Source organism: Lolium rigidum, chromosome 7 (genome assembly GCF_022539505.1).
Source record: "Lolium rigidum isolate FL_2022 chromosome 7, APGP_CSIRO_Lrig_0.1, whole genome shotgun sequence".
Lineage (NCBI taxonomy): Eukaryota > Viridiplantae > Streptophyta > Magnoliopsida > Poales > Poaceae > Lolium > Lolium rigidum.
In genome coordinates this window covers 303247968-303273159 of record NC_061514.1, presented here as the reverse complement: position 1 = coordinate 303273159, position 25192 = coordinate 303247968, and the positions used below count along the sequence as shown (strand labels likewise).

General features: G+C 43.0%; 4 protein-coding genes across 4 annotated transcripts; 2 read left to right on the top strand and 2 right to left on the bottom strand.

Annotated features, from left to right (window-relative positions):
- The first annotated feature begins 7 nt into the window (after positions 1–7).
- Positions 8–5729, top strand: LOC124674100 (phosphoglycerate mutase-like protein 1). Its single transcript, XM_047210132.1, has 10 exons — positions 8–139; positions 1229–1290; positions 1379–1486; positions 2429–2508; positions 3262–3424; positions 3754–3828; positions 3919–4007; positions 4711–4830; positions 5252–5296; positions 5381–5729. Exons 2-10 carry the CDS (start codon positions 1231–1233, stop codon positions 5490–5492), a joined length of 852 nt encoding a protein of 283 aa, XP_047066088.1. The 5' UTR covers positions 8–139; positions 1229–1230; the 3' UTR covers positions 5493–5729.
- A 3682-nt stretch (positions 5730–9411) lies between these two features.
- Positions 9412–15062, top strand: LOC124674099 (phosphoglycerate mutase-like protein 1). The gene is made up of 10 exons (XM_047210131.1): positions 9412–9695; positions 10382–10443; positions 10546–10653; positions 11615–11694; positions 12836–12998; positions 13230–13304; positions 13397–13485; positions 14073–14192; positions 14402–14446; positions 14551–15062. The coding sequence occupies exons 1-10, from the start codon at positions 9554–9556 to the stop codon at positions 14663–14665; spliced, it is 999 nt and encodes a 332-aa protein (XP_047066087.1). The 5' UTR covers positions 9412–9553; the 3' UTR covers positions 14666–15062.
- A 329-nt stretch (positions 15063–15391) lies between these two features.
- Positions 15392–18650, bottom strand: LOC124674101. Its single transcript, XM_047210133.1, has 5 exons — positions 18361–18650; positions 17942–18117; positions 16047–16230; positions 15775–15881; positions 15392–15668 (listed from the first exon to the last, which is right to left on the bottom strand). Exons 1-5 carry the CDS (start codon positions 18430–18432, stop codon positions 15587–15589), a joined length of 621 nt encoding a protein of 206 aa, XP_047066089.1. The 5' UTR covers positions 18433–18650; the 3' UTR covers positions 15392–15586.
- Positions 18651–22654: 4004 nt separating this feature from the next.
- LOC124673078 (ethylene-response factor C3-like) lies at positions 22655–23500 on the bottom strand. The gene is made up of 2 exons (XM_047209207.1): positions 22856–23500; positions 22655–22789 (listed from the first exon to the last, which is right to left on the bottom strand). The coding sequence occupies exons 1-2, from the start codon at positions 23498–23500 to the stop codon at positions 22655–22657; spliced, it is 780 nt and encodes a 259-aa protein (XP_047065163.1).
- Positions 23501–25192: the final 1692 nt, after the last annotated feature.

Genomic DNA, 25192 nt, shown 5'->3' with positions numbered 1-25192 from the left:
CTTGTACCACCACCACCACGGCAACCGGCCATCCGCCTACATCTCCATACTACTTCTCCCTCCGCCGCCGCTGCCGCCTCCGTCGGACATACTCCCAGACGCCACGCTCGCCTTCGCTGCTCCTCCTACTCCGACTCAGGTACGGCCGGCCGGCCGCACGCACGCCAATCCTCTTCTTCTTCTTCTCCCGTTTATCAATCGAACCGAATGGTGAACCGAATGCTGTGGCCTCTTCTCCCTCCCTCCCTCACTCCGTGGAAACATCGAGCGATTGTCTTCTTCCCCTTGGATTTGGTTAACGCAAGGGTTAGTTGTCATTCGTCAATCTGAATGCTCGCTGCCTCCTCCTCGATCCTAGGCGGTGGCGCCGCCCCTTACCTACCTTCTCGTCGGTACACCGTACCAGATCTAGCGCCAGCGCATCTCCGCCACACACACCACACGGATATTCTTCCGGTTAACCGCTCTGTGCTTTATTATCCTCGTCTCTTTCCCTCTCCCCCCTCTGGCGGACCGTCTTTCCATACACTTTAAAATCTAAAGTACCGATTTTTATTATTTTTTAATAATGGAGTCCTACCAGCCATCGCTAGATCTCCTCTCCATACTTGTAAGGACCGATGTTGACATGCATTCTAATATATACTACTGTTCCGAATGAAATAGAGATTTAAATTACATTACACCGAAGAAATCGTCTCCTTCAGCACCGAGGAGTAACAAAGAGTTGTGCGAACAGGTTCATGTTTTTTTGTAATAGATTAGTTGCCCAATTAACCCCAGAGGAAATCGCTTCGCCCATCCGGCAGGTTTGGGAAAAATCACTGCCTGCTCTCTGGATCCGGTGGGAATTACCCTCTCCTGTAGTAGGCCTTTTATATAAGAACTAACCTCTGTAGTAGTTCCTTTTTATAAGACGTTTGGCAGTTAGTAAATTTGAATTGCCAAAACATCCTATATTTGGGAGCGGATCAAGTACTTCCTACTTGAGTACTACCATTCCTTGGTTGCTTCAAACCCATGCTGATGCATGAGCATTCCTACCTTGTGCAAATTTCATTTTGCCGAATCAGCATATGCCATTCTTCAAAGCGTGAAGTGCGGGTCTGGACATTGCGAATTTGTCAAACTACATGTGGCAACAATGCAACCGTCTCTTTACACTGTTCGTGTTTCTCTAGTTGGTCAATGAATAATAGTATAACATATTTTATTTCTTCTTGGGCAGAAATGGAGGCCAGTGCTAGCACTGCTTTGTATCCTGTGCACCGATGCAAAACCATATACCTGGTACTACACTTCCTCAATTATTGGTGACAAACCTGCACCAAAGATACCAAGAATGTTCCGCCTGATCAACTGTAATCAATGTATGCAGGTCAGGCATGCTCAGGGTGTTCACAATGTGGAAGGCGAGAAGGATCATAGCGCGTACATGTCACCTGCGCTGCTTGATGCCCAGCTTACCCCTTTGGGCTGGAGCCAAGTAAGATTTCTTGTTTCTTTTTTCGTGAATAAATCCCCCACACATTTCAATCACCACTGCTAGCATTGTAACACGAGCATTATAAATGCACGCACAAATGCTCTCTAAGCACGTTAGGAAAGCCCTTTTCCATTCCTTTGCCATTGCCATTAAAATAGTTTAGCCCATTCCAAATTAATTGACGCAGATTTGTCTAGATTTTCTTCTATCTACACACTAAAACGCGTCTAGATACATGCATATCTACAAAATTTTGCATCAATTAATTTGGAACGGAGGGAGTATCAAACATCAATATTGTTTATATTGAAAATGTAAATGTGACATCATGTCCTGATGCTCCAGTGATAAAATTTCATTTTGCTATGTAGTTAAGTGTTGGATACTTGATTAATTCACCTCATGTACTAACAGATCCTTATTTACGATGTACAACCTTCATTTGGATGGTGACATCTTCGGTTAAATGTTTGTCTATGGTTTTTCTGTAAAAGCTTTCATGGCTGAAATCCTAGAGAATACTTAATCCTTACTAATGGAATCTTCACAGCCTAGCAGCCATTTTTCGAGAATGCAGCCTAGCAGACATTTTATATGCAAAATCTTATGTTGTTGTTAGCAGGTCACATGGTTCTTAAAAAAGCCCCTTGTGTTTGACTGTTGGTATGAACCTCTGACAAAAGATATTAGTCCTATCCCTTGTTGCATCAAAGTGCAACACCACCACCTTTTTTTTGGATGACATTTAGTTGCTTTTAGTGATTACATGTAACAATGAGATGCATGATTCCTTTTTGGTTGTGGGCCAGTTTTATTTTGGGTTGTGCTCGTCTGCAGTGAGTTCCTTTCTGGCCCTGACACAAAATTTTGATTCGAAATGTCACCCAATTTTTCATGTGGCGTTTTCAAGTTTCATTGATGTTGATTTACATGAATTTGTAGGTTGATTGCCTGCGAGAGCATGTGACAAAATGTGGACTAGCAAAAAAGGTTGAGTTGGTTATTGTTTCGCCTCTACTGAGGTATTGTTTCCCATGACCTTCTAATCTTCTTATACATATTTTCAGTGTTCTGGATTTTCTTCTAAGCGTTTTAAGGTTTGAGAATTTTTTGAGCTCTGCTTAAACCAAAACTATGTTGATCTTCCTAACTATATTTTCTTGAACTGAACATGTTACTTATCTTTGAAAAATCATGTTATTAGAAAGTCCCGTAAATTATGTCAGTATTCTGTAATGCATCTCCACTATAATACTCAGTTATTGCTTGCGTCATGAATCTATTAGTTGTACCATGGAATTACAGTTTTATCATACACATTCAGTTATTAGCTGTGTATACTGAAACATGGCCTCAGTCAGAAGAGCTAGCTCAACTTGGCAGCTTGTTTGGAGTTAGTCCATTGCAGCAATGGCTTCATGGTTGGAGTAAAATTATGATACCTGCTGTACGTTCTTGCACAGAATCTTTACTTTCCCTACAATGGTCCAAACAGAGTTTAGGTTGTTTTTCTTATGTACTAACAGATAGCCTTGATGTCTGCAATTTGCTACATGTCGTACATGACCAATGTGAACAGAACCTAGTACAAACAAATTCAGTTCTAGCTCTCATTTAGACACTTAGTTATGCCTTTTATGTCAAACTAGCTACTCAATCTCAGTATACATGGTTATCAGTTATGCTAAGGCATGATATAATATGACAGTGCATTACAGTATAGTATGTAATTACTAAATGAACCTCACACTATTTTACTTGAACTATTCTCACAGGACTATGCAAACTGCAGTGGGAGTCTTTGGTGGTGGAAACTATGCTGATGGAGCAAGTGCATCACCATTAATGGTAGAAGGTGCTGGACACAGTGGACGTCCAGCGATTTCAAGTTCAAACTGTCCGCCGTTTCTTGCAGTTGAGGCCTGCAGGGAGCACTTGGTATTTCCCTCTCACGATGAACACAAATAACACAAGAATTGTTTGCTGTAAAATACGTAATGTCGTCATTATTTGTGTTTTCATTTTACGTTGGTTGTATAAAATATTAACTAGAGTAGGCTATGTTCACAGTTGGTACAATAACTTATTCAGCTTACTTTTGACTCCCTCTGTCCCATTTGAGATGTTGTATCTCTCTGCTTCTCCCATATCAGCGAAATACCCTCATTTGAGAAGCTGTATGCCTCTTCTAGTCTTCTCTCATATCAGCAATGCTCTGTTGAGAAATATTTATAATGTTTCATTTTTTTATTTGATTTGAAATGCAGGGTGTTCATCCCTGTGACAAGAGGAGCAGCATAACAAAATACCGTACTCTCTTTCCTGCCATTGATTTTTCCTTGGTAAGTATCTAGTGTTGCTAGTTCATGACAACAGTTCCCTCAGACAATGCCACAATGGTGCTTTAATATATGTACATGTTCTCTTTACAGATAGAGAATGATGAAGATGTTCTCTGGGTACCTGATGTCAGAGAAGCAAATGAGTCTGTTGCTGCTAGGGGCATGAAGTTCCTTGACTGGTAATTTTCCTTCCTAAGATTTCTTAGTTCCTTCTCATTAATGCCTTGAAAATACAAGCCTAATGAGCGACTATATGAACATGAAACATAAGTACCTCAATAATATTCATCCCTACATCATATATCACTTCTAGTTCTCCTTTCTATGTCATTCAAAACAGTTTGTTCACCCATGTAATTTATTGACCCCTCCCCTGGCCTAACTGGAGTTGATCTTCCTAGCCAATTATGTTATTTGCCTCTTCTGTATGGATTGGAAGCAGAAGCTTACCATATATCTTACTTTATCTGCGTCAACCCCTATTGCATGTTCTAGAGAAAAACTATAATTGGTGGTGAGGGATTGTGCAATATATTGGATGATACCATGGTTTAAAAAGCGTCGCTTAGGCGTCAAGGCGCTCCCCCTCTGCCTTGGAAAAACGGCTGCTATAGGCGCCTAGGCGTCCAAAGTGCCCTCCCTCCTTAAGGCGCCAAGGCTTCGCCTTAAAAACCAAAGATGATAGCCTGTGCCCACAGATCACTGCTTCCTCTGCTTTCTCGTTTCTCATATACCCAGTGAGTTATCACTGAGTGAGACATCCTACATGATGGAGCATTCATGTGTAGCATATATTGAGAAAGACAAACCTGAGATTAGATGACTAGTTAACTTTATTTTGGCAGCTGGATTAAATTAAAATATCCTTGAATGTGCTTGCAGGTTATGGACAAGAGACGAGAAAGAGATAGCTATTGTCACCCATAGTGGTTTCTTATTTCACACCTTAAACAAGTATGGTAAAGAGTGTCATCCAACCGTAGCAGAGGAACTGGGCAAGCAGTAAGTGTTTTTTTCGTTGGTAATTGTCAAGTAATCAACCCATCATATTCTGCAAACTTTTGTTGCTGTGTGAGCATGATATTTGCAAAAATGTAGGCATTAGAACTTGAAACCATATACACAAGTGTAAAGCTGGGCCATGTGGCCTTACCTCTAAAAAAAACCATATTCACAAATGTAAATTTTTTTGGACTATTTTCCCACACCCATGCGTGGGTGTACAAAAGTATTTCCGTAAAAAGAAAAGGTTCTGTATTCTTCATCTTGGGATAACATGAACAGATAGAATCACGGTACTGTTCAGAGAACTTTATCTTGCCCTGTGACGACAATTGTTGTGCTAGACCCTAAAATATTCAAACCATGGTTGATTCCATTCATCACAAGAGCATGTGGCTAACTTTGACTTGGTTATGTACAGCTTTAACAACTGTGAGCTCCGGTCAATGGTGCTGGTCGACAGAAGGTTAGTTCTTGGTTTGCCTCAGTGATCAAATTGCCATTGATGCTTTGCCTTTCTGTAACGTGGATCTACTTTGCAACGCTGCAGCATGCTTGGATCAGATACCCCTACATGTAATTTCCCTGGGAAGATACCGGCTGGGCTTGATCTGCCTAGCGATGTCGCGGACAAGAAGCACGCCGAGAATGGTCAAGTTTGAATCGACTGAAATTGAAGTGAAGATAAGCAGCATCTGCGGATAGGACTTGTTGTCTGTAGCTCTGAAGGCAGGGTTGTGCAATTTGATGCGAGGGGAGAGAGGGGGGGTTGAGATAGGGTCAGGGGAAGGACAAAGTCGACACAATTTGTTATGTTATTTTTGTCTGAACACGTACCCAAATTTCTGGGAATAAAGATCATTCATATGTGTCCTCTTTCTGAACGAGGATTGCAGCTACATGCGACCCATGTTCTGTGGCTAAAAAAAAATCACATTGGCAGTGGACGCACAATATAATATTGCAGGTGGGCACGCCTAATTTTTAGTTTTTAATGCTCACGATGTGATACAAATTTACAATATCTTTAAAAAATTCAACTTTCTAGTTGGTGGTCCATCCTCAAATGCTACAGGCTAAACATGCTTAATCTCGAAATTTCTTGGAAATGAGCTTCTGGAAAAGAAATTGTAGCTTCTTGATATTATAGTTCTATTAATCCTATTTTATCATAGGCTCGGATATTGTCCTGCTACGATAATGCTCGTGTGGGCTGGAGGTAGTTGGGCGGGATTGTTCGATGGCCCAGATGGGAGAAATTCATGTTGCAATTGGTTGGAGGCTGCAACATCACCTGTGGATGGCATTTACCTTATTGGAGGCGCTGCGTTGGTTCTTCTATCCTTGCTAGGGAAATGTGTATTCCCTTGCTAGTTGGAGGCATCGTCTTGGAGTTTGACACATGTCGAGGGACATGTGGTTGGTGATTTATTTGTTCTTTGTGTTGGTCCTGTGAGAGTTGTTGTCATGTGTGTCGAGCGACAACAAGGACCTGCATTTAGCAGTCGGGTCATGAAGATCTTCATTGTTGCAGCTTTTGTATATCTCCATTTTGGAACTTGTCTTCAAAATTGGAGTTGCTAGTCTTTTACGTGAAGAATCGCTTGTTTGGCATGAGCCGGTAGTGATTGCATGAGGCTGATACGGCAAAACTTCTTTAGCGAAGTCGAAGTCGCTAGCTTGAGGAGTGATTACGATGACACCGATGGTCAACCTCGAGACAACTATCGTTTTGATGGAGTGTATGTTCTGTTGGTAACGAGGTTGAACTAGTCACGCCGGCGACGCAGCCAGCAGCCTCCTACCATCACCTCGAAACAGTGGTCGCTCCCTGGAAGTTCCGGCATGGAGGAATCCAGGGCATCCTTGCAAACCCATGCATTTCACTTCCACAGAGCGATGCGGAATTCTCCCGGATCCTCACTCGGTGGGCTTCACAGATTTAGCCGCCGCCGCACGGGGGAACCTAGGGCCTCGCCGGGAGATCCCACCACCACCGCGGGAGAAAAGCTCTCTCCGCTGCCAGACAAAAAAGAGAAATGAAAATGAAGTGAAAAATATCTACCGACAAAGGGCATGGACGCTGATATACAAACCGAAAAGGCCAAAAAGAAAAACCAACCGCCTAAAAAACCAGTATAAAAAACCGGATAGAAAACGGAGGGCGACGAGCGAGAACCATGAGCGAGCGACATGCCAGCGCCAACATTCGCGCTAACGTTTAGAAGGTACGGCCAACGATCTGACCTGAGCCGAATTGGCATTTCAGCTAGCTGAAAATTAGGAAAGGTGAAGAAAAAAACAAAAAGGATAAGACATAGGATATTAAAGGAAAGAAGACGTGGGCAACTTGTACACGGCTCTCACCATCTGTTTTGACTGAAATCAGCTAGAAGGATCTGCATTTACCCATCGCCCTTCTAACAGTAGAAGTTGTCCACACGTCAAGATTCAATTGGATAAAATGCAACCGTGAACAGTGTCCAAATCCAAAGCTCTAAGATTTCAGAAAATGGGTTCAACTTTTATGTGTGCGCTCGCATTCTCAAGGCTTTTCGTGTCCCATCACGGTCGGCAAAAGTATTTTGTAATCGTTTTAGCCAGGTTTTTCGCGAATTATTCATTAATGAGATGAGGCAGAGATTATAAACTTGAACCCAGTGGCCAGTGCTAGTCATGAGTACCGTTGAATTGATTCCTCGTGCTACTCATAAGTTGTAATTACTAGCTTAATTTTCAGCCAAGTCGTCACACCGAATGAAAAAGAGCAAAGAGAAAGGATTCGACGTCGGGTGGTTCCACGGATATTCGGCAGGATGCCATCCTCGAGCGCCAGTGCTGGTTTACAAATGGAGGTTGGAGAGTGATGTGTACTACTCCAACTAGAATGGAAAACAACTTGACAACTGAACACGTGGAGATATCTAAATAGAGTAAGGGCATCTCCAGCAGAGAACGCAAAGTGACCGATTAAGTCCACACAGTTAAAAAAATGGATCTGCACCCCAGCTCAGCAGCTCCATAAAAATTGGCCGGGTTGTTCGCGGCAAACGTGGCGGCGCGGATGCTGCATAGCCCTTCGAGCCCGCTTGCCAACGATCGCGTGTGTTTCATCTTCCGCGCATGAGTAATGGCTCCGGTTCCTCGCGCCGTGTCAATGGCGCTGTCTCGTCTCCATACGCGCCAGTGTTGGCGCGGGCGGTGCCTGAACTTTTAAATAGGGCGAGTTTGGCCACACCTCGCCTACAGCTAACCGCCGCCGATATCGCTACGGGAAAGGGCTAGCCGTTCCGCAAGACAAAGCACGGTGCCGAGGCTGGTTCTCGGTAGTCAAGAACAAGAAAACCCTGCGCAATCGAACCCGCCCACCAGCTATTCGGAGAGAACCAGCCGATCCCTAGGTGGGATGCCGGCATGCCCATAGGTGGCTGGTACCTCAACCACTGTCGTGTCCCGGTGCCTCCGGTGCTGCACGAGGAACGTCAGCGGTGGTACGAGATCCGCCGCCGTAGATTCATCCTCCCATCAGATCTACGCGATGATCCGACATTCGTCCTCAACTCCTACAACTTTTTCACCTTCGGGGCCTAGGAGTTCGATCCGCGCTGCCGCACCGGTTACCTAGGCGATGTCGACTTCTTCAACAGGGAGCTTTGTGCACGTTTCGACAATGGCGAGGAAGAGGAGGAGGAGGATGGCGACTCCAACCGTTGAACCTCACGGAGGACGAGACCATGGAGATGGCCTTCGACAATAGTGAGCTCGACGACCTCGCTCAGTGGGATGACCTCGCCATCCAACTGCGGGCCTCCGTGCTGGCCCAAGGGAGGCCATCGACCACTCCGCCAACTCCTCCCGCAACAGCACCACCTCAGCAGCCTCTGCATTGGGCGTGGCTTTGAGTGCCTCCCGTCTACATCAACCTCGTCGACAACAATGATGACGACAACTAGGCAGCCATGGCAGGCGCCATTGTTAGCTAGGGCTATTTTCTCGCCTTTTTTACTTATTTTTGGCACTATGTAAATATTTATATTACAAATTAAAAAATGGTAAAAATGTGTAGGGCCGCTAGGCTACCTGATACAAATATACCATCAAAGTAGATCAATTTCATGTTCACGGTCTGATCCAAACGAACGCAGTGAATGAGTGTTGGTGACCGAAATGGTCGGGCCACTGGAGATGTCGCGAAGAGAAGAAAAATCTGATTGCCAGCTATGCGGTGCAGATGCGCGCACGGTTTCGTCTTTCATTGGAGCAATTACTCAATGGAGCATCTTCGGATCATTATGGAGCTTCGTCGACGGTTATTTCTTTCTCCTCATCTCTGGGATGAATGTGGTTTTCTTGATCCATTCGGCGACCAATAATATCAAGCCGACTCAAGGAGGAGTGGCAGCGGTGGCCGCGTCGTCAACACGGTCTAGAGATTGAAGATGAAGGACAACTCAAGGATTTGGTTGTAATTTTTTTTTTATTGAGGTTCAATGTTTCTCTTAATTGTCAAGGCCCTTTTTCGATTTTTTTTCTACTGAGCTGCTATACAGTCCGACTGGGAAAGGAGGAGGAGAGAGGAGGATTCGCAAAAAAAAAAAGGAGGAGGAGAGAAAATTGATCAGTTTTGGGTTTCACAAGAGGAAGTTGGAAGTTTGGCACCTCGTCCGATTTGTCCATGGGACGAGCGAGCGAGCGCGAATAAATAAAGCGAGAGTCGATCGAGATGCCTGCTTTTACCACCGCCGCCCCGGCCATCCGCCTCCACCTCCGTGCCTCCCCTTCATCCTCGGCCGCCGCTTCGTCCTCCTCCGCCGCCGTTTCCCGCCGCCGCTACGCTCCCCTTCGCTACTCCTACTCCACATCAGGTACGGCCGCTGCAATCCACTCTTTTCTTCCCGCTAATTAATCCACCTGAAAGGTGCGGTCTTTTCTCCAATCTTCCTCTCCCTCCATTCCTCCGCCTCCCCAGAGCACCAGATCTCGCGCTAGCATCTGCCCACCTCCGCCACAAGGGCCGGATGCTTCGCCGCTTTCTTTTATGGTTGTCTCTCCCCGTCCGCCCACACGTCTGCTTGTTATATACGGAACTGAACTTTTACTGGCGATCCTTCAATATGTACTTTGAACGATTGACACAACAGTCTAATATTTTGCTACCTCCGTTTCGATGAATAAAACTAACTAACTTTAACCGAAGAAATTGAGCGACAAAATTTTGATTATATTGTTCATAATTAGTATCGTTGAATTCGTATCGAAAAACACTTTCTAGGGATTGTAATTTTATACCAACAAAACGAGGGCGCCTTATTCATTGAAACGGAGGTAGCAGGCAGCATCCTAGCACGCTAGGACATGAACCTCTCCATTGAATTCTGCACTTGTTCCTTCCAACCATGTAAAAATGCTGGCATGTGTCCTGTCAAAGTTGCCGAATTAAATCTGGACGTCCTGTGGGGATTTTGCAACTTTTATTAACACTGCTGTCCTCCGTCTAACAGCTCCATGTATGATTGAACTGATCATGTAGTAATTTATTTATACTGAGCAGAGATGGAGGGAAGTGCTGGCACTGCCATGTATCCACTGCACCGCTCCAAGACCATACACCTGGTACTACCACACTTCCTGGGCATTTTTGGTGAACGAACCTGCAGGAAAAAAAGATGCACATAGCGGTCAATCTGATTAATCGCAACCAATTTATGTGTGCAGGTCAGGCATGCCCAGGGCATCCACAATGTGGCCGGCGAGAAGGATTACAACGCCTACATGTCGGAGGAGCTGCTTGATGCGCAACTTACCCCTCTGGGCTGGGCCCAAGTAAGTGTCTACATGCTTCCTTTTAGTGACTTCATGGTCCCTGTATGCCGTCCAGTCACCTCCCTTGGCCTTGTCAGTTCTACTCCCAAAGGGTGCAAATTGTGGCCAACTAAGGTTGTGCTCCTTTTTGTGAAATATGTAAGACAACAATGCCTATCTTTCATTGACATGATGGTAATAAATGGATGCACGAATGCTCGCTGCGCATGCAAGAAAATGCCATTTTCCGTTTAGTTGCCTTTGTCGTTCATTACCACAGGATTGGATGGTATCCTACATTTTCACTGGCATGTGTTGTGGGCATGGTATCAAGCAAGTCCATGGCAGAATATTATCAACCATTAAGATGGTTTATATCGAAAATGTAAATGTGGCATCATGTCTGATGCCTTGGTGATAAAAGTTCATTTTGATCTGTAATTACGTGTTGGATACTCGATTCGTTCAGCAAATCCTCATTTATGATGTTCAGCCTTTTATCTTGGTGGTAACATCTTCGGCCAGATGCAATTGTGGCAGCTCTGCCATTGTTCAGTATTTTTGCTACATGCTGGAGCATACTATTTCCTTACTAACGGAACCTTTGCCTGCGTAACAGCCATTCTATATGCGAAATCTTATGTTTTTAGTACTTCACATGGTTCTTAAACAAAAGAAGCCCCATGTGTTGGAATCAACCTCTGACAAAATATGTTAGTTCTATCCCTAGTTGCATCAAAGTGCAACGACACCACCTTTTTTTCGATGGTGTTGAGTTTCCTTTATTAGTGAATACATGTAACAGTAAGATCTCAGGGTGCCTTATGGTTGTGAGCCAGTTTTTTTTTTCATGTTTATTTTGAAGTGTTTGTCTTCACTGAATTCTTTTCTGGCACTGCCACATACTCTTGATTTGAAATACCACTCTTTTTTTATGTAGCATTTTGAAGTTCCATTGATGTTGATTTACATGCACTTGTAGGTTGATTGCCTGCGACAGCATGTGACAAAATGTGGACTAGCAAAAAAAATTGAGTTGGTTATTACTTCTCCTCTACTGAGGTAGTTTTCCTTGACCTTCTGATCTTCTTGTACATATATATTGTGTTCTCCCAGTGCTGGCATTGCATTCATTCTCTTTCAAGAATATATCATCTCAGTCTTTCAGCTACTAGTATAAATTGTAGCTCAATGTAAATAGTTGTACAGTGTTGCCTCCTTGCCAATCTTTTGAATAGAAAAATCACAAGGTAAAGCGGTAATGTTTTTTCTGTAGCTCTGCTTAAACCTAGACTGGGTTGTTCTTCATAGCTATATTTTCTTGAACTGAATATGTTATTTGTATTTCTTTAAAGATGTTATTAGAAAGGCCTGTTAATTTGATTATTCTGTAAAGCATTTCCTCTATAATATCAGTAATTTCTTGTGCCACGAGTCTATCAGTTGTGCAACGGAATTATAGTACTATTATACACACTCAGTTATTTGCAGTTCATACCAAAACACGGTTTCAGTCAGACGAGGATTTTGCAGTTAAGACTCAGAACCGTGCAGAAATTGCTTCATGGTTGGAGTGAAATTATGAGACGTGATGTACATCCTTGCACAGAATCTTGACTTTTCCTGCAATGGTCCACCAGAGCTTAGGTTTGGTTTTCTTTGTACACTAGCTGATATGCTTGCTGTCTGCAGTTGTTGCTGCATGTCTTACATGACACATTTGCATAGAATCTAGAACAAATAAAATTCAGACCCAGCTCTCATTTAGACTGTGAGTCATGCTCCTCATGTCAATAGCTACTTAACTCTGCTTATCTAGTACCCCCTCCGTTCCTTTCTATAATGCCTATAGATTTTTGGAATTTGTTTCAGAATATAAGGTTGTAGCTTAGCTTTTTTTCAATTACCCCCTCCCCGTTCAGCTTCCAAATCGTTCAGCTCCCAAATTTGTTACGGTAAGTTAGTAAGATATGGATTTCCAAATTTTACGTTGGTCTCAAATCGTTCAGCTAGGGGTCTTGTGTAAAAAATACTCTTGCGCTAATTTCCGTGCCAAAAAACAATAGGCACTATAGAATGGAACAGATGGAGTATATGTTATTATCGGAATTCATGTGCCAAGGCATGATGTATTATGACAGTGCATTGCAGCAGTATGTAATTACTTAATGAGCCTCACAGTATATTACAACTATTCTGACAGGACTATGCAAACTGCAGTGGGGGTCTTTGGTGGTGGGAACTATACTGATGGAATAGGTGCATCACCATTAATGGTAGAAGGTGCTGGACAGAGTGCACGTCAAGGGATTTCAAGTTTGAACTGCCCACCGTTTCTAGCAGTTGAGGCCTGCAGGGAGCACATGGTATTTCCCTCACGAAGAACACAAATTACACATGAGCAATTGTTTGTTACAAATACATGATAATTTATCATCATTTACTTTTTCATTTAGATTGGTTCGTATTAAATATTAACTACAATAGGCTATTCTTACAGTTGTTAGTATAACTTAGTAAGCTTACTCTGTCTCTGCTTTTCCCGTATCAGTAATGCTCTGTTGACAAATATTTAATTTTTTTTCTTCCAAATGCAGGGTGTTCATCCCTGTGATAAGAGGAGCAGCATCACAAAATACCATACTCTTTTTCCGGCCATTGATTTTTCCTTGGCAAGTACCTAGTATTGCTAATACATGAGAACAGTTTCATGGGATACTGTTGCAATGGTGTTATAATATATGTGTGCTCATGCCTTTCACAGATAGAGAATGATGAAGATGTTCTTTGGAAACCAGATGTCAGAGAGGCAAATGAGTCTGTTGCTACTAGGGGCATGAAGTTCATTGATTGGTAATTTTCCTTTCTAAGATGATTACTTGCTTTTCATTAATGACTTGAAAGTACAAGCTTAATGACCTAGTTAATATGGCCATGGAACACAAGTACCTTAATAATATTCATCTGCACTTCGTATGTCACTTTTGGTTCTCCTTTCTGTGTCACTCAAAACAGTTTGTTCATCCAAACAAGCAATTCATTCACCACTGGCCCGTCCTCACAGGGGTCCATCTTCCCAGCGAATTATGTTATTAGCCCCTTCATTTCCATTTATGGACTGGAAGGCAGAAGCTGACCATATAATCTTAATTCAGCATTTCCATGATTTAGAGGAAAACTAGAACCGGTGGTGAAGGATTGTGCACTGCATCAGATATACCTTCTGTCCTTGCAACAATGCTTCGCTTGTTTTGTTTCTCATATACCAGCGAGTCAGCATCAGGTGACTTATTTGACAGTAGTTAGTCCTAGATGCTGGAGCACTTTTGTGTAGCATGCATTGAGAAAGATAAACCTCAGATTAGATGACTCATTGAGTCGACCAGTAATTTTATTTTGGTAGCCGGATTAAATTAAACTATCCTTGAATGTACTTGCAGGTTATGGACAAGAGAAGAGAAAGAGATAGCTATTGTCAGCCATAGTGGTTTCTTATATCACACCTTAAACATGTATGGTAAAGAGTGTCATCCAACCATAGCAGAGGAACTGGGCAAGCAGTAAGTACTTTCTTTCCTTGGTAATTGTGAGCTAATCAACCAACTCATCATATACTGCAAACGTTTGTTGCGGATAACATGACTAGATAGAGTTATGATACTGTTCGGAGAACTACATTTATCCTGCACTAGGCACTAAAATGTTCAAAGCATGGTTGATTCCATTCATCACAAGAGCATGTGACTAACTTTGACTCGGTTATATGCAGCTTTAACAACTGTGAGCTCCGGTCGATGGTGTTGGTCGACAGAAGGTCAGTTCTTGTTTTTCTTCAATGATCACTTTGCGATTGATGCTTTTGTTTTTGAGATCTACTCGTCTTTCTTTATAACGTGGATCTGTTTTCCACTGCTGCAGTATGCTTGGATCGGGCACCCCTACATGCAATTTCCCAGGGAAGATACCGGATGGACTTGACCTTCCTAGCGATGTCGCGGATGAGAAGCACGTCGAGGAAGCTGGGAAGAACTGAGACTGTTGCGAGTGCATGGATGTCTTTGATTCCTTTGTCAAACCCCAGTTCTGACTGACAATATTCAACTCTGAAATAGAAGTGAAGATCAGCAACATCTACGGATAGGGCTTACTGTCTGTAGCTCTGAAGTAGGATGTTTGTTACTCCCTCCCATCCGTAAAAAAACTGCTCAATTTTGTCTAGATATGGAGATATATAGACATACATCCATATCTAGAAAAAGTTGAACAGCTTTTACGGGGGGAGTATATAATTTGTTGTCTTAACACGTACCTAAATTCATGGGAATAAGGATGGTTTATACATGTATTGACACAGCTTTCTGTGACTTGTTCTGTGGCTTTTACTGTTTTAGGTAACAAAGATCAGATTTCTTATTGCTATTTTTAAAATATTTTGATTTTCCCACGATTTATTTGTCCTACTTCATTCCACAATTGAGAGGTAAATCTGGACCTGTAAGAGTGAGTATGTCCGACTCACAATTTACTATGTTGGCCACTATTTTTCCAATCTAACAATCTGCTATAAGACTATCTGATATGATAACAGAATGCAATCGTAAGATTCCTGTAAAATTGTGATAGTAATAGCAACATTGTCCAAAAGCCATCTTCTCATGTCGATGCTAAATTCAAATATTACACATCATCACGTACCCAACAAACAACACGACTGCAAATGGAGCGAGAATAACCCAGAAATGAGAATGCATGATCAGAATTCAACAGAACATATAATGCTTATTTCTTGTGATGAAATATTATTGACTTCTCCAGATCACAAGCAAACAGCGGATAACATTGATCCATCTCTTCCAGATCGCAAGCGAACATCAGGTTCTACTCAAAACAACTAATGATTTCAAATAACAGAATCCACGTAAGTGGTAAATGGTACACCACATGATGTCGTTATCTACATCTTATTGTTCTTCGCCATCTCTTCCACATCGAGCTCTACCGCCAAAACCGGTGAATCCTGGAACATGGCTACGCGGCTGTCACACAAAAAGTAATAGCACACATTTTCAGCTCATGTCCAAAGGTATAGGTATAGGAATGATTCGGCGCTGAACCAAACAAAGGGAGTAAGGGTCCTCCTACCTGTTGTCCACTGGGCCATGATCCACGGCTGTTCTTAAAGAGTAGATCACCCTGCCGACAATATCAGTCATAGGGACAGGCCCAAATAAGCGGCTGTCCCTAGCTTCCTGCCACCAAAACAATGGCAAGCAACTTGTCAAGAGACCTCTGAAATCCAGTATACTCATTCACGCTCTATGTTTCATCTACTAAAATACAAAAAAAAAAAACTGGTCGAACCAAGCTAACATAATTACTCACTATTGCTAATTAGTGTACCAAAACACCCATACCTTTGCCTTTAGTGCTTGGTTGTCTGCCACAACCCAGCATTGATCCTTGTCCAGTACAAAGGGTTCGTCCTTCTCGTCAGTAGAGACAATCTCATAGCCTTCCACAGCAGCCAGGCGTCGAACAATTAAATCATCAGATTTCTCTGGGTCCTTCAGCAAGACTATGTCCCCAACAAAGACTTCTCTGTTGTAACAAGTAGATGCCAAAGTTGACAAAATGCACAACAAGGATTTCTGTGAGATTCATCAGTTGACTTCAAAGGAAAGGTGCCGGTCAGCGCAGCACATGTCACATCATGACACAATTTTGATAGGAATGAACCCAGGTTTATCTATGCAAAATCTACCAATTCACAACAAGGCTTTCTGTGAGATCCATCAGTTGACTTAAAAGGAGAGAGCAAGTGCCGGTCAGCAGCACGTCACATCATGGCACAAATTTGATAGGAATGAACGCTGATTTATTTAAAAATTTACCACCTCTATAAATATGTAACGAAAGTAAATATCGCACATAATTTTCATCCTATATTTCAGAATTATATTCAAGGGTTGTCACTTGTGCTCAGGTTTTTAATTCAAAGATCTTTGCTGGACATTCTTCTCAAGAGTTCTCTAGGACTAGGTAGAAAACAAATTAGTACCCAAGGAGCATTTTGTCATTTTGTAAAACTGCAATATCTGTACCAACATAAAATGTACAACTTGGGAGTTTGATGCAAATCGTCTCAGCCATCCACTTTAATTTAACGGCTCAAAAATTAAAGGCCTCTTCTTATGGAGACCACATGAATCAAAAGAATGGCACAATCAAGATTCCTATGGATTGCATCCCTACACCTCAATTCCAAAGGAAATTAAAAATCTGCTCCAATCTCTTTTTTCCACTCACTCACACAGGATCGACGCCCTTTTCCTGTATTTTATCCAAATGACTATTCCTGCAATTTTCCTGTGCTTTGCAATCCTCTGTCTTGCACTTGCATTCCTGTCAAATTTCTGCATTTTACCTATTCATGTGTTTCTCAATCTTGCGATTCAAAGCGGCCCTAAGTTTAATACTCCCTCCGTTCCTAGATATAAGCCATATAGTTTATAGAAAAATTCCTAATTTGTACATTTATAGTCTCTTAATAGTAGCATGCCAATTATCATTAATGACTCACTCTTTCATGATTTGAGGAACTGCAAAAATTTATTTAACATTTCTTACTCCTGACACCATGGCTGCCCATTTGCTTCACAGATACTGTGCATTGTGTTAAATTTTTTTTTTCTATTTCTATAGACACGCTAATATTGTCACATACTTGCAAACTCAAAAATTCAGAGGGGGATTTGAATCTGGTGGAATTGTATTTTTTAAAGCGAAGTTTAGAGTATACTGGAAAAGCATTCACTGCATTTGTACGTCTGCAGTAGTTTGACAAGATAAAAGTATCTTCGCTACTGTCATAAGCTGTGTCTGCTTTTGGATCTAAGATGCTAACTTGTCCACGAATAGCAAACTAAAAGTCTAAAAGTCATTATAAAAAGCACCAAAATACCAGACACAGCCGAAATTATTGCTCTGGATAGTGCTCTATTTGTTTGGGGTAGATCCAGCAGCAAACCATACGGAATCACCTTAGTTAACTTTTGCACTAGAGGTTCTAAGCCATAAAACAGACAACCTTAATTCAATGCACAGTACCATACTAGGAAGTCTCACTACATGAGTGAAATATGAGCCAATATATAAACAGACACTACATTGTCCAGTCCGAGACAATATAGGCTTTACATTGTTTACAGTAAAATGCGCATGTGACGGCTCGACAATGGGTAGAAAGTGTACACCAGTTCATTCAACAAAAAATGTACGTAAATTTTTAAGCAGGAAACAAGAAGATTACTTTGGGGATAAAGTGGCGAGCTTCCTGACGAGCACAGTTCCTCCGGTGGGGTTAACAACGGGGGCCATGGCCTCACCCCCTTTGGTCCAGTGCGGGAAGGTGAGCTTCCCCTTGAAGAAGCTCTTCAAGATAGCGTCGCTCAGCTCGGTGCTGTTGATCTGGCCGACGTTGTACTTCTGCATTTGGAACAGGAGGAAATCAAAGTATGAGACCAAGAGAAGAAACAACCGCTCCACATCTTATTCATAAATTACGTGCACAGTGAGCAGGATCCTAGACAAAAATAGATGTGACTCAATTGATTCGGGCGACGTTCCTCTTGCATAGGATTTCGTTCTTGGATTGGGTCGAATAACATGCGGGGATCGAGGGGGGTAGGTAGGAGGAAGGAAGGAATGGGGGAAGGGAAGGGGGCGTACCTTCCATGAGAGGGAGATGGAGTACTCGAACTTGTGGGCGGCGTAGCGGAACCACGTCGACAGCGAAACCATCCTCTCTCTCCGCCCTTCTTGAGTCCTAGCTCCTCCTCCTCCTCGTCCGTCTGTGCTGATCCCCTCTCGACTTGGAGGAATCCTCCTGCTAGGTTCAGGTGAACGGTGGTTGGCTTCTGCTCCCGATCGAAATCCCTGGGGGATGGGCCGGGGACGGCGGCCGGAGGAGCAGGAGGCGACGGCGAGAGTGAGAGAGATGGAGGGATGCTAGGGTTCTTCTTCGTCCTGATCTTGGACTCGACGACGACTGTCATCAGGGACTGGGATGGGCCTAGTTAACTTATTGGGCTGTGGATTTTTTTCTCGTTGGGCTGCGGGTTGCATGCTCGAGCAAGCGTGAAAGGAAAGAGCTACTCCTATATGAGCCCAATTTCAGCATGGGCAAGTTTTAATGTATTTTTTTACCTTTTTCTTATATCTTTTCTATTTTTCAACTTTTTATGATTTTTTTCATTATGTGTTTTACTTTAACTTTTTATTAAAAAATAAATTAACATGTGTATGATAACAAATGTTCATGCTTTTCCAAAAGTGTTCATGAATTCTGGAAGAACGTAAACCAAAAATGCAATAGAAGGAACAAATTTTCATGTGTCCATTTGAATGTTCAAGAATTTCAGAAAAAAATAGTGAAGTGTTCCAAGAAAATCATACTCCGTAGTACTAATTAGATTAATGGTTCCTTATTTCATAAAAAAAGTCATGTATTTTGAAAGAAATCATGTCTGCTAAATGTTAACGTCGTCAAGGTCATGTATTTTCAAAAAAAAAAGTTAGAGTGTAGAAAAAAAGAAACCAAAAATTGAAAAGGAAACACGACACAACGAATAAAATAAAGCACACAAAGTGAAGAAAAGAAGAAAATGAAGAGAAACAAAAATGAAGAGAGAGGACTGCCACAATAGGTGCTTGGTGCGCACCCATATCTGGACTGTCTATACTGCATCAAGATCTGTGCTAACTCCTTTTTCCCCTCTTAAACGACTTCTCATTTCTGTATCTCTCACACCATACAATCTTTAAACTTGAAATATTGCAGATCACTTAGACATAACAACCTGATTATGGGAAAATATTTAGAGTTTTTATGTCATTATATATATATCAAGAATTTATTTTGAATTTTAAATAAATTTAAATTTAAATTTAAATTTTCATAAAAAATTCCAAACTATTTTCCTCGGTTCTATTTGTTATTTTTGAGTGACTTGTCAAAAAAATCTAATCAAAATATTATATAATTTAAGAGATGTGAAAAAGAAAAGATAAAAAAAGTAGATGCGTAGAGCGCACCTACTCTCTTCCACTTTTACCAAAAATGAAAGGAAAAAAATAGAAACCCGCTGCTCTTTCGGTCAAGCATAGTGTTGCCAGGGTGCGCGAAGCATATATATTCCCCCAATAAGTGGGAAATTCGGAAGAATTATTGGTTTATGATTCTGTTTTATTTTTACTGTGCCAAGAAGCATCGTTTTATCTTACAAACAAAATAAGATGCTTACGAATAAAACAAAGAACATAGATGCTTTAATTAAATGTCCACAATTATGAGCCCGGCATCTCCCCTAGATCCTGGATGTTGGAAACCAAATCCCACAAACAAGCCTTTGAAGCAAGCTGCACTGCCGCAAATGAGAAGGTTTTTCTGATGGTCTTTCCTCCAACAGACACTCAGGATGAAAGGTTTTTCTGATGAGTGGCGTGCTTTAATTCATAATTTCATTTTCGGTGAAAGTGTTGCTATCAAAGTCAACGATGATGTGGGCAATTACTTCCAAACGAAAAAGGGATTACGGCAAGGTGATCCATTATCTCCTATGTTATTCAACATAGTAGCGGATATGCTTGCTATTATTATTGAGCGCGCAAAGGCGGATGGTCTTATTGAGGGGGTAGTGCCACATCTTGTTGATGGTGGACTATCTATCCTTCAATACGCTGATGACACAATTCTTTTTATGGAACACGATCTTGAAAAGGCTAAAAATCTTAAGTTGATCCTTTCAGCTTTTGAGAAGCTTTCAGGCCTTAAAATTAACTTCCATAAAAGTGAATTATTTTGTTTCGGCGAAGCCCAAGATGAGGCCGCCTCGTATGCTGAACTTTTTGGCTGCGGGTTGGGTCAGTTTCCTATCAGTTATCTGGGTATCCCGATTCATTATCGGCATCTCTCTTTAGCTGAATGGAAACATGTCGAGGAAAGACTTCAGAAACGCTTATCGAGTTGGAAAGGAAAGTTCCTATCTCTAGGTGGTCGATTGGTTCTCATTAACTCAGTACTAAGCAATATGGTAATGTATATGATTTCCTTCTTCCAGTTGCCTAAAGGGGTCTTGAAACGATTGGATTATTTCCGATCTAGGTTCTTTTGGCAAGGAGATAGTGAGAAAAAGAAATATCGACTGGCTAAATGAAATGTAGTTTGCCTTCCAAAAGACAAGGGAGGACTTGGGATTCATGATCTTCAGGTCAAGAACCGAGCCCTCCTTGGAAAATGGTTATTCAAGCTTCTTTCAGAAGAAGGTATATGGCAAACAATTCTCAAAAGAAAGTATGTAGGCTCGAAGGCCTTGTCTCAGGTCCTTTGGAAACCTGGTGACTCACACTTCTGGGCTGGACTTATGGCGACGAAGAAATTCTTTTTCCCATATACATCTTTCTCTATCAAGGATGGATCTCAGATACGTTTCTGGGAAGATAAGTGGTTAGGCAACACTACCCTTCGCGAACAGTATCCAGCCTTATATAGTATTGTACGCCACAAGTCTGATACCATTGCAACGGTGATGCAAAATTCACCATTAGCGATGGCATTCAGACGTGACCTAATAGGTCCAAGACTTGCATCTTGGAATACGCTACTTCAACGACTCGAGATGGTCCAGTTGTCGCATGGGTATGATGTGGTTCGATGGAATCTTAAAGTGAATGGTAAATTCTCTGTTGATTCTATGTATAATGCGTTGATTCATTCCGATACGCCAGTTGAAAATAACAAAAAAATCTGGTCTATGAAGATTCCTTTAAAGACAAAGGTCTTTGCCTGGTATCTTCGTAGAGGGGTCATTCTTACTAAGGATAATCTTGTGAAACGTAGTTGGCAAGGTAGTAAAAAGTGTGTTTTTTGTCTTCATGATGAGACTATCAATCACCTTTTTTTCCAATGTCAATTTGCGAGATCTATATGGTCAATAACCCAAATTGGTTCTACCTTGTACCCACCTCGGAGCGTTGCGCATCTTTTTGGTAGCTGGCTCAACGGGGTGGAGCGTAGGTTCAAAACTTTTATTTGGGTGGGGGCGATCGCCATTATTTGGTCGCTATGACTATGTAGAAATGACAAGATTTTCCATGATATTAACTCTTCTTGTTTGCAGGTTATCTACCGGTCCACCGCTTTGCTCCGTTCGTGGTCTTTGCTTCAACGAGCAGAGAGTCGCAACCTCTTTATGGAGGTATCTACACGATTGGAGGATGTGGCGAAGGATATTTTTTCCCGACATAGATGGCGGCGTAATCTACGGATAGAGCCTCCCGCGCCTTAGGAGTGCGTCCTTATATTATTATTTCAGCTATTGTAACATGACTGGTACTTTGGTGTGTGTGTGCGGCTGTGTGCATCATGTTATGCAGAGGCTGGGTGTAATACTTTTCTAAAGTAATGAAAGCGCCCTTTATCGAAAAAAAAAGCTGCACTGCCGCATGCAGACGTCCTATCTGATCCTCTCCTAGCCGAGATTTCTGACAGCTATGTTTTTATGCGATATAGTTTTCATGTAGGAGTAATCCATATACGCGAGACGATCTCTAGACTTCAATTTCTGTTTGGAATATTTTTGGCGGTAACAGGCAAATTTAGCATGTAGTAATAGGATCTTAACCTCCGCTAAAAGTGCAAATAATATGCTTTTGCCATCTCTGACCAAAGCGCACTGAGCTCAGCTCGAGCAATCTCCTTTGCCATGAGATCGTTCACAGCCCATGCATGCACGGTCTGACTTTAATTCTACACTAGCAGCAGGCATGTGAATGATGTGATTCATTCGACAGACAAACTATTTCACTTTTTTGTTCCTTTTCTGAAAATTGGTGAATTTCACAGGCAGTGTAATGTTTGCCTACCAATCAACATGTTTCGGTGCGTATTAATTCAACTCAATCGCAAGCGTTTTTTTTTTCGAGAATTCTCAATCGCAAGCTCAAACTCAACACTTTGCATATGCTACATGTACAATTCACCATACTGCACAAAGTCAGCTGCAGGTGCTTGAAGCTGGAGCGGGTGGTCGTCGGTGATCCTGAGGAGCTCCTCCAGGTAGTCAGCGCCCAGGTCCTCCAGCTCCACGACGAACCGCTTCTGCTCGGCCGTGTCATTGCTGTGAAACTTGCTCTTCCTCCTACCGCCGCCGCCCGTCGCCGCCGCTGTCATCATCTCGGCCTTGCTGCGCCTCTTCCTCTTGCAGTGCCGCCGCTTGAGCGCCAGGACGGGCGAGCCGGCCGTGCCCGTGGGCGTGGTGGCGACTGCGCCGCCGAGCGCGAGCGCGCGGAGCGACTCCTGGACGCGCTCCACGGGGAAGTTGAGCGCCGTGGCCGCGCCGCGCGAGGACAGCGCCGCCTGGTCGTAGGCCATGGCCGCGGCCTCGGCGGTGCCAAAGGTTCCCAGCCACACGCGCGCGCCGCCCCGCGTCGAGTCCCGGATCTCCGCCGCGAACCTGCCCCACGGCCGCGCGCGCACGCCGATGAACGACGCCGCCGCCGGTTTGCGTCGCGGTTCCCGCCCCGCCCCCGCGTAGACCATCTCACCGCTGGTCATGTCGGATGGGAACGAGTCCGATGAGGAGGAGGAGGTGGAGCAGGATGGGTTGTTGCCGGCGCCCATGTAGCCGGGGTAGAGCATCTCGCCGCTGCTCAAGTCGGATGGGAATGAGTCCGAGGAGGAGCAGAAGGGATCGGCGGCGCCATTGAATCCGGTGTAGTACACGTCGCCGCCGGTCAAGTCGGACGGAAATGAGTCCGAGGAGGAGCAGGAGGGATTGGCAACGGCGCTCGTGTAGCCATTGTAGTACATGGCGCCGGCTTGGTTGTGACGCTGATGATCCATGTGTATGTGTGGGTGGAGATGCTGATGATCCAAGCTTATCGAGCTAACTGAGCAGTTGGGTTAATATAGAGCTGATCGAGCGTCGGGGTTTGACAAAATTCTGTGCTGCCTATTTCACAGAAACTAGTATACTAAACACTTGGCCGGGCCAAAAGGATGTGGGGGGTCGTTTAAGGCAGAAACGTAGGGCTAACGTAGGGCGGCTGAATAAGACAACCTTGCTCTGCGTCACTCGCTGTAGGTCTCTGATGGTGCTTGCTTTCAACTTCCTGGCTATGGAATTAGGCCTGGAATTAAAACTCGAAACTCGCGAGCTAAATGAGTAACTCGTGACTCGACTCGGCTCAACTCGAACTCGATATATAACGAGCCAAGCCAAGTTTCATATTTGTTGGTTAAACAAGTTCAAGCTAAACGAGTCGAGTTCATCGAACTCGCGAGTAGCTCGTTTAGCTTCGTAAAAATGAAGTTGGCCCAAGCCCACCAAAATGGGCAACTATATTTGTGGTTTCTCAACTTGGCAACCTTATTCTACTGATATATTGATCGGTGTGGTTTATATTGTTCTGGTACCATAATCCTAATGCTTGTTCTTCATCATTCATACCCAAGTATTTGGGAAAAAATGCATTGTATATTTTACATGTTCTATTTGATAGTTTTAAACGAGTTACTCGTGAGTTACTCACGAGCTTTACGAGTCGAGCCGAGTTTTAAATCTGTACTCGATTGTTAGACGAGTCGAGTCGAGCTAACTCGATTGTTGACCGAGCTTTAGCGAGTCGAGCCAAGCTGGCTTGGCTCGGCTCGAATTCCAGCCCTATATGGAATGGAAATTACCCTGCTTGCTGGACGTGCACATCGCACGGCTGAATTCAGCTGTCTCAATTCGGTGACATGTGTAGTTTGCTTTAAACTGTAAATTGATCTGTCTGTGGTATGTGTTTGAATGTGCTCAAGCGAACCCTAGCTAGCGGCGGCCACAACTCCGATGTCATCGGCCAAAAAGGAAGAGGTTCTTATTCTCACACAGTGTTTAGAATTTTAGAATGTTTTTATTGGTTGATTTTGCTATGCCTCGAACAAAATTTCCCTAACTTCAAATATATCTAGACAACGCCTGATCTTGCATTGCCAAGAAGCTTGGGAGGTTTTGTCTTAGTAGTCTTCATGGATGATGGGGTCGTTCTTGTTACTCTTTCGGCATCACTATAATGCTGCCATGTTCACAACTCCTTCTTTCGAGCATTTGCGAGCAAAGTTGCTGGCATGGTCTAACAATGATGGGCCTAGATCAAGACAGTTCCGCGCTGATATGTTTGCCATGATTATCAATATCTACCATTTTTATGGTCTATCATTGTAGACTTGTAATTAGCAAACGAGGTTTGATCATCTACAAGTCTTTATATGTACTTCACAAGCTGGATTTCTCGAAGTTGTTCATTGCTGACAAAAGCTTTGGGGGTTTATGAAGGGATTCGTTGCATAGAAAACAAAAAATTTCCTACCGCGAGAACGCAATCCAAGCCAAGATGCAATCTAGAAGACGGGAGCAACGAGGGGATGATCGAGACTCACCCTTGAAGATTTCCAAAGCCTATAAGAGTAGGCTCTTATTGCTGCGGTAGACGATCACTTGCCGCTTGCAAAAGCGCG

Bases quoted from the DNA above. Each gene is read 5' to 3' on its own strand.
- LOC124674100 (XM_047210132.1), top strand. From the start codon at position 1,231: ATGGAGGCCAGTGCTAGCACTGCTTTGTATCCTGTGCACCGATGCAAA. The intron at 2,509-3,261 runs GTATTGTTTCCC...CTATTCTCACAG, and splicing joins ATTGTTTCGCCTCTACTGAG to GACTATGCAAACTGCAGTGG. The intron at 3,425-3,753 runs GTATTTCCCTCT...TTTGAAATGCAG, and splicing joins AGGCCTGCAGGGAGCACTTG to GGTGTTCATCCCTGTGACAA.
- LOC124674099 (XM_047210131.1), top strand. From the start codon at position 9,554: ATGCCTGCTTTTACCACCGCCGCCCCGGCCATCCGCCTCCACCTCCGT. The intron at 10,444-10,545 runs GTACTACCACAC...TTATGTGTGCAG, and splicing joins GCTCCAAGACCATACACCTG to GTCAGGCATGCCCAGGGCAT. The intron at 13,305-13,396 runs GCAAGTACCTAG...TGCCTTTCACAG, and splicing joins CGGCCATTGATTTTTCCTTG to ATAGAGAATGATGAAGATGT.
- LOC124674101 (XM_047210133.1), bottom strand. From the start codon at position 18,432: ATGGTTTCGCTGTCGACGTGGTTCCGCTACGCCGCCCACAAGTTCGAG. The intron at 18,118-18,360 runs GTACGCCCCCTT...TTCCAAATGCAG, and splicing joins CCATCTCCCTCTCATGGAAG to AAGTACAACGTCGGCCAGAT. The intron at 15,669-15,774 runs GTAGGAGGACCC...TTTGTGTGACAG, and splicing joins CATGGCCCAGTGGACAACAG to CCGCGTAGCCATGTTCCAGG.
- LOC124673078 (XM_047209207.1), bottom strand. From the start codon at position 23,500: ATGTACTACAATGGCTACACGAGCGCCGTTGCCAATCCCTCCTGCTCC. The intron at 22,790-22,855 runs GCGGCGGCGACG...ACGGCCGAGCAG, and splicing joins GCAAGGCCGAGATGATGACA to AAGCGGTTCGTCGTGGAGCT.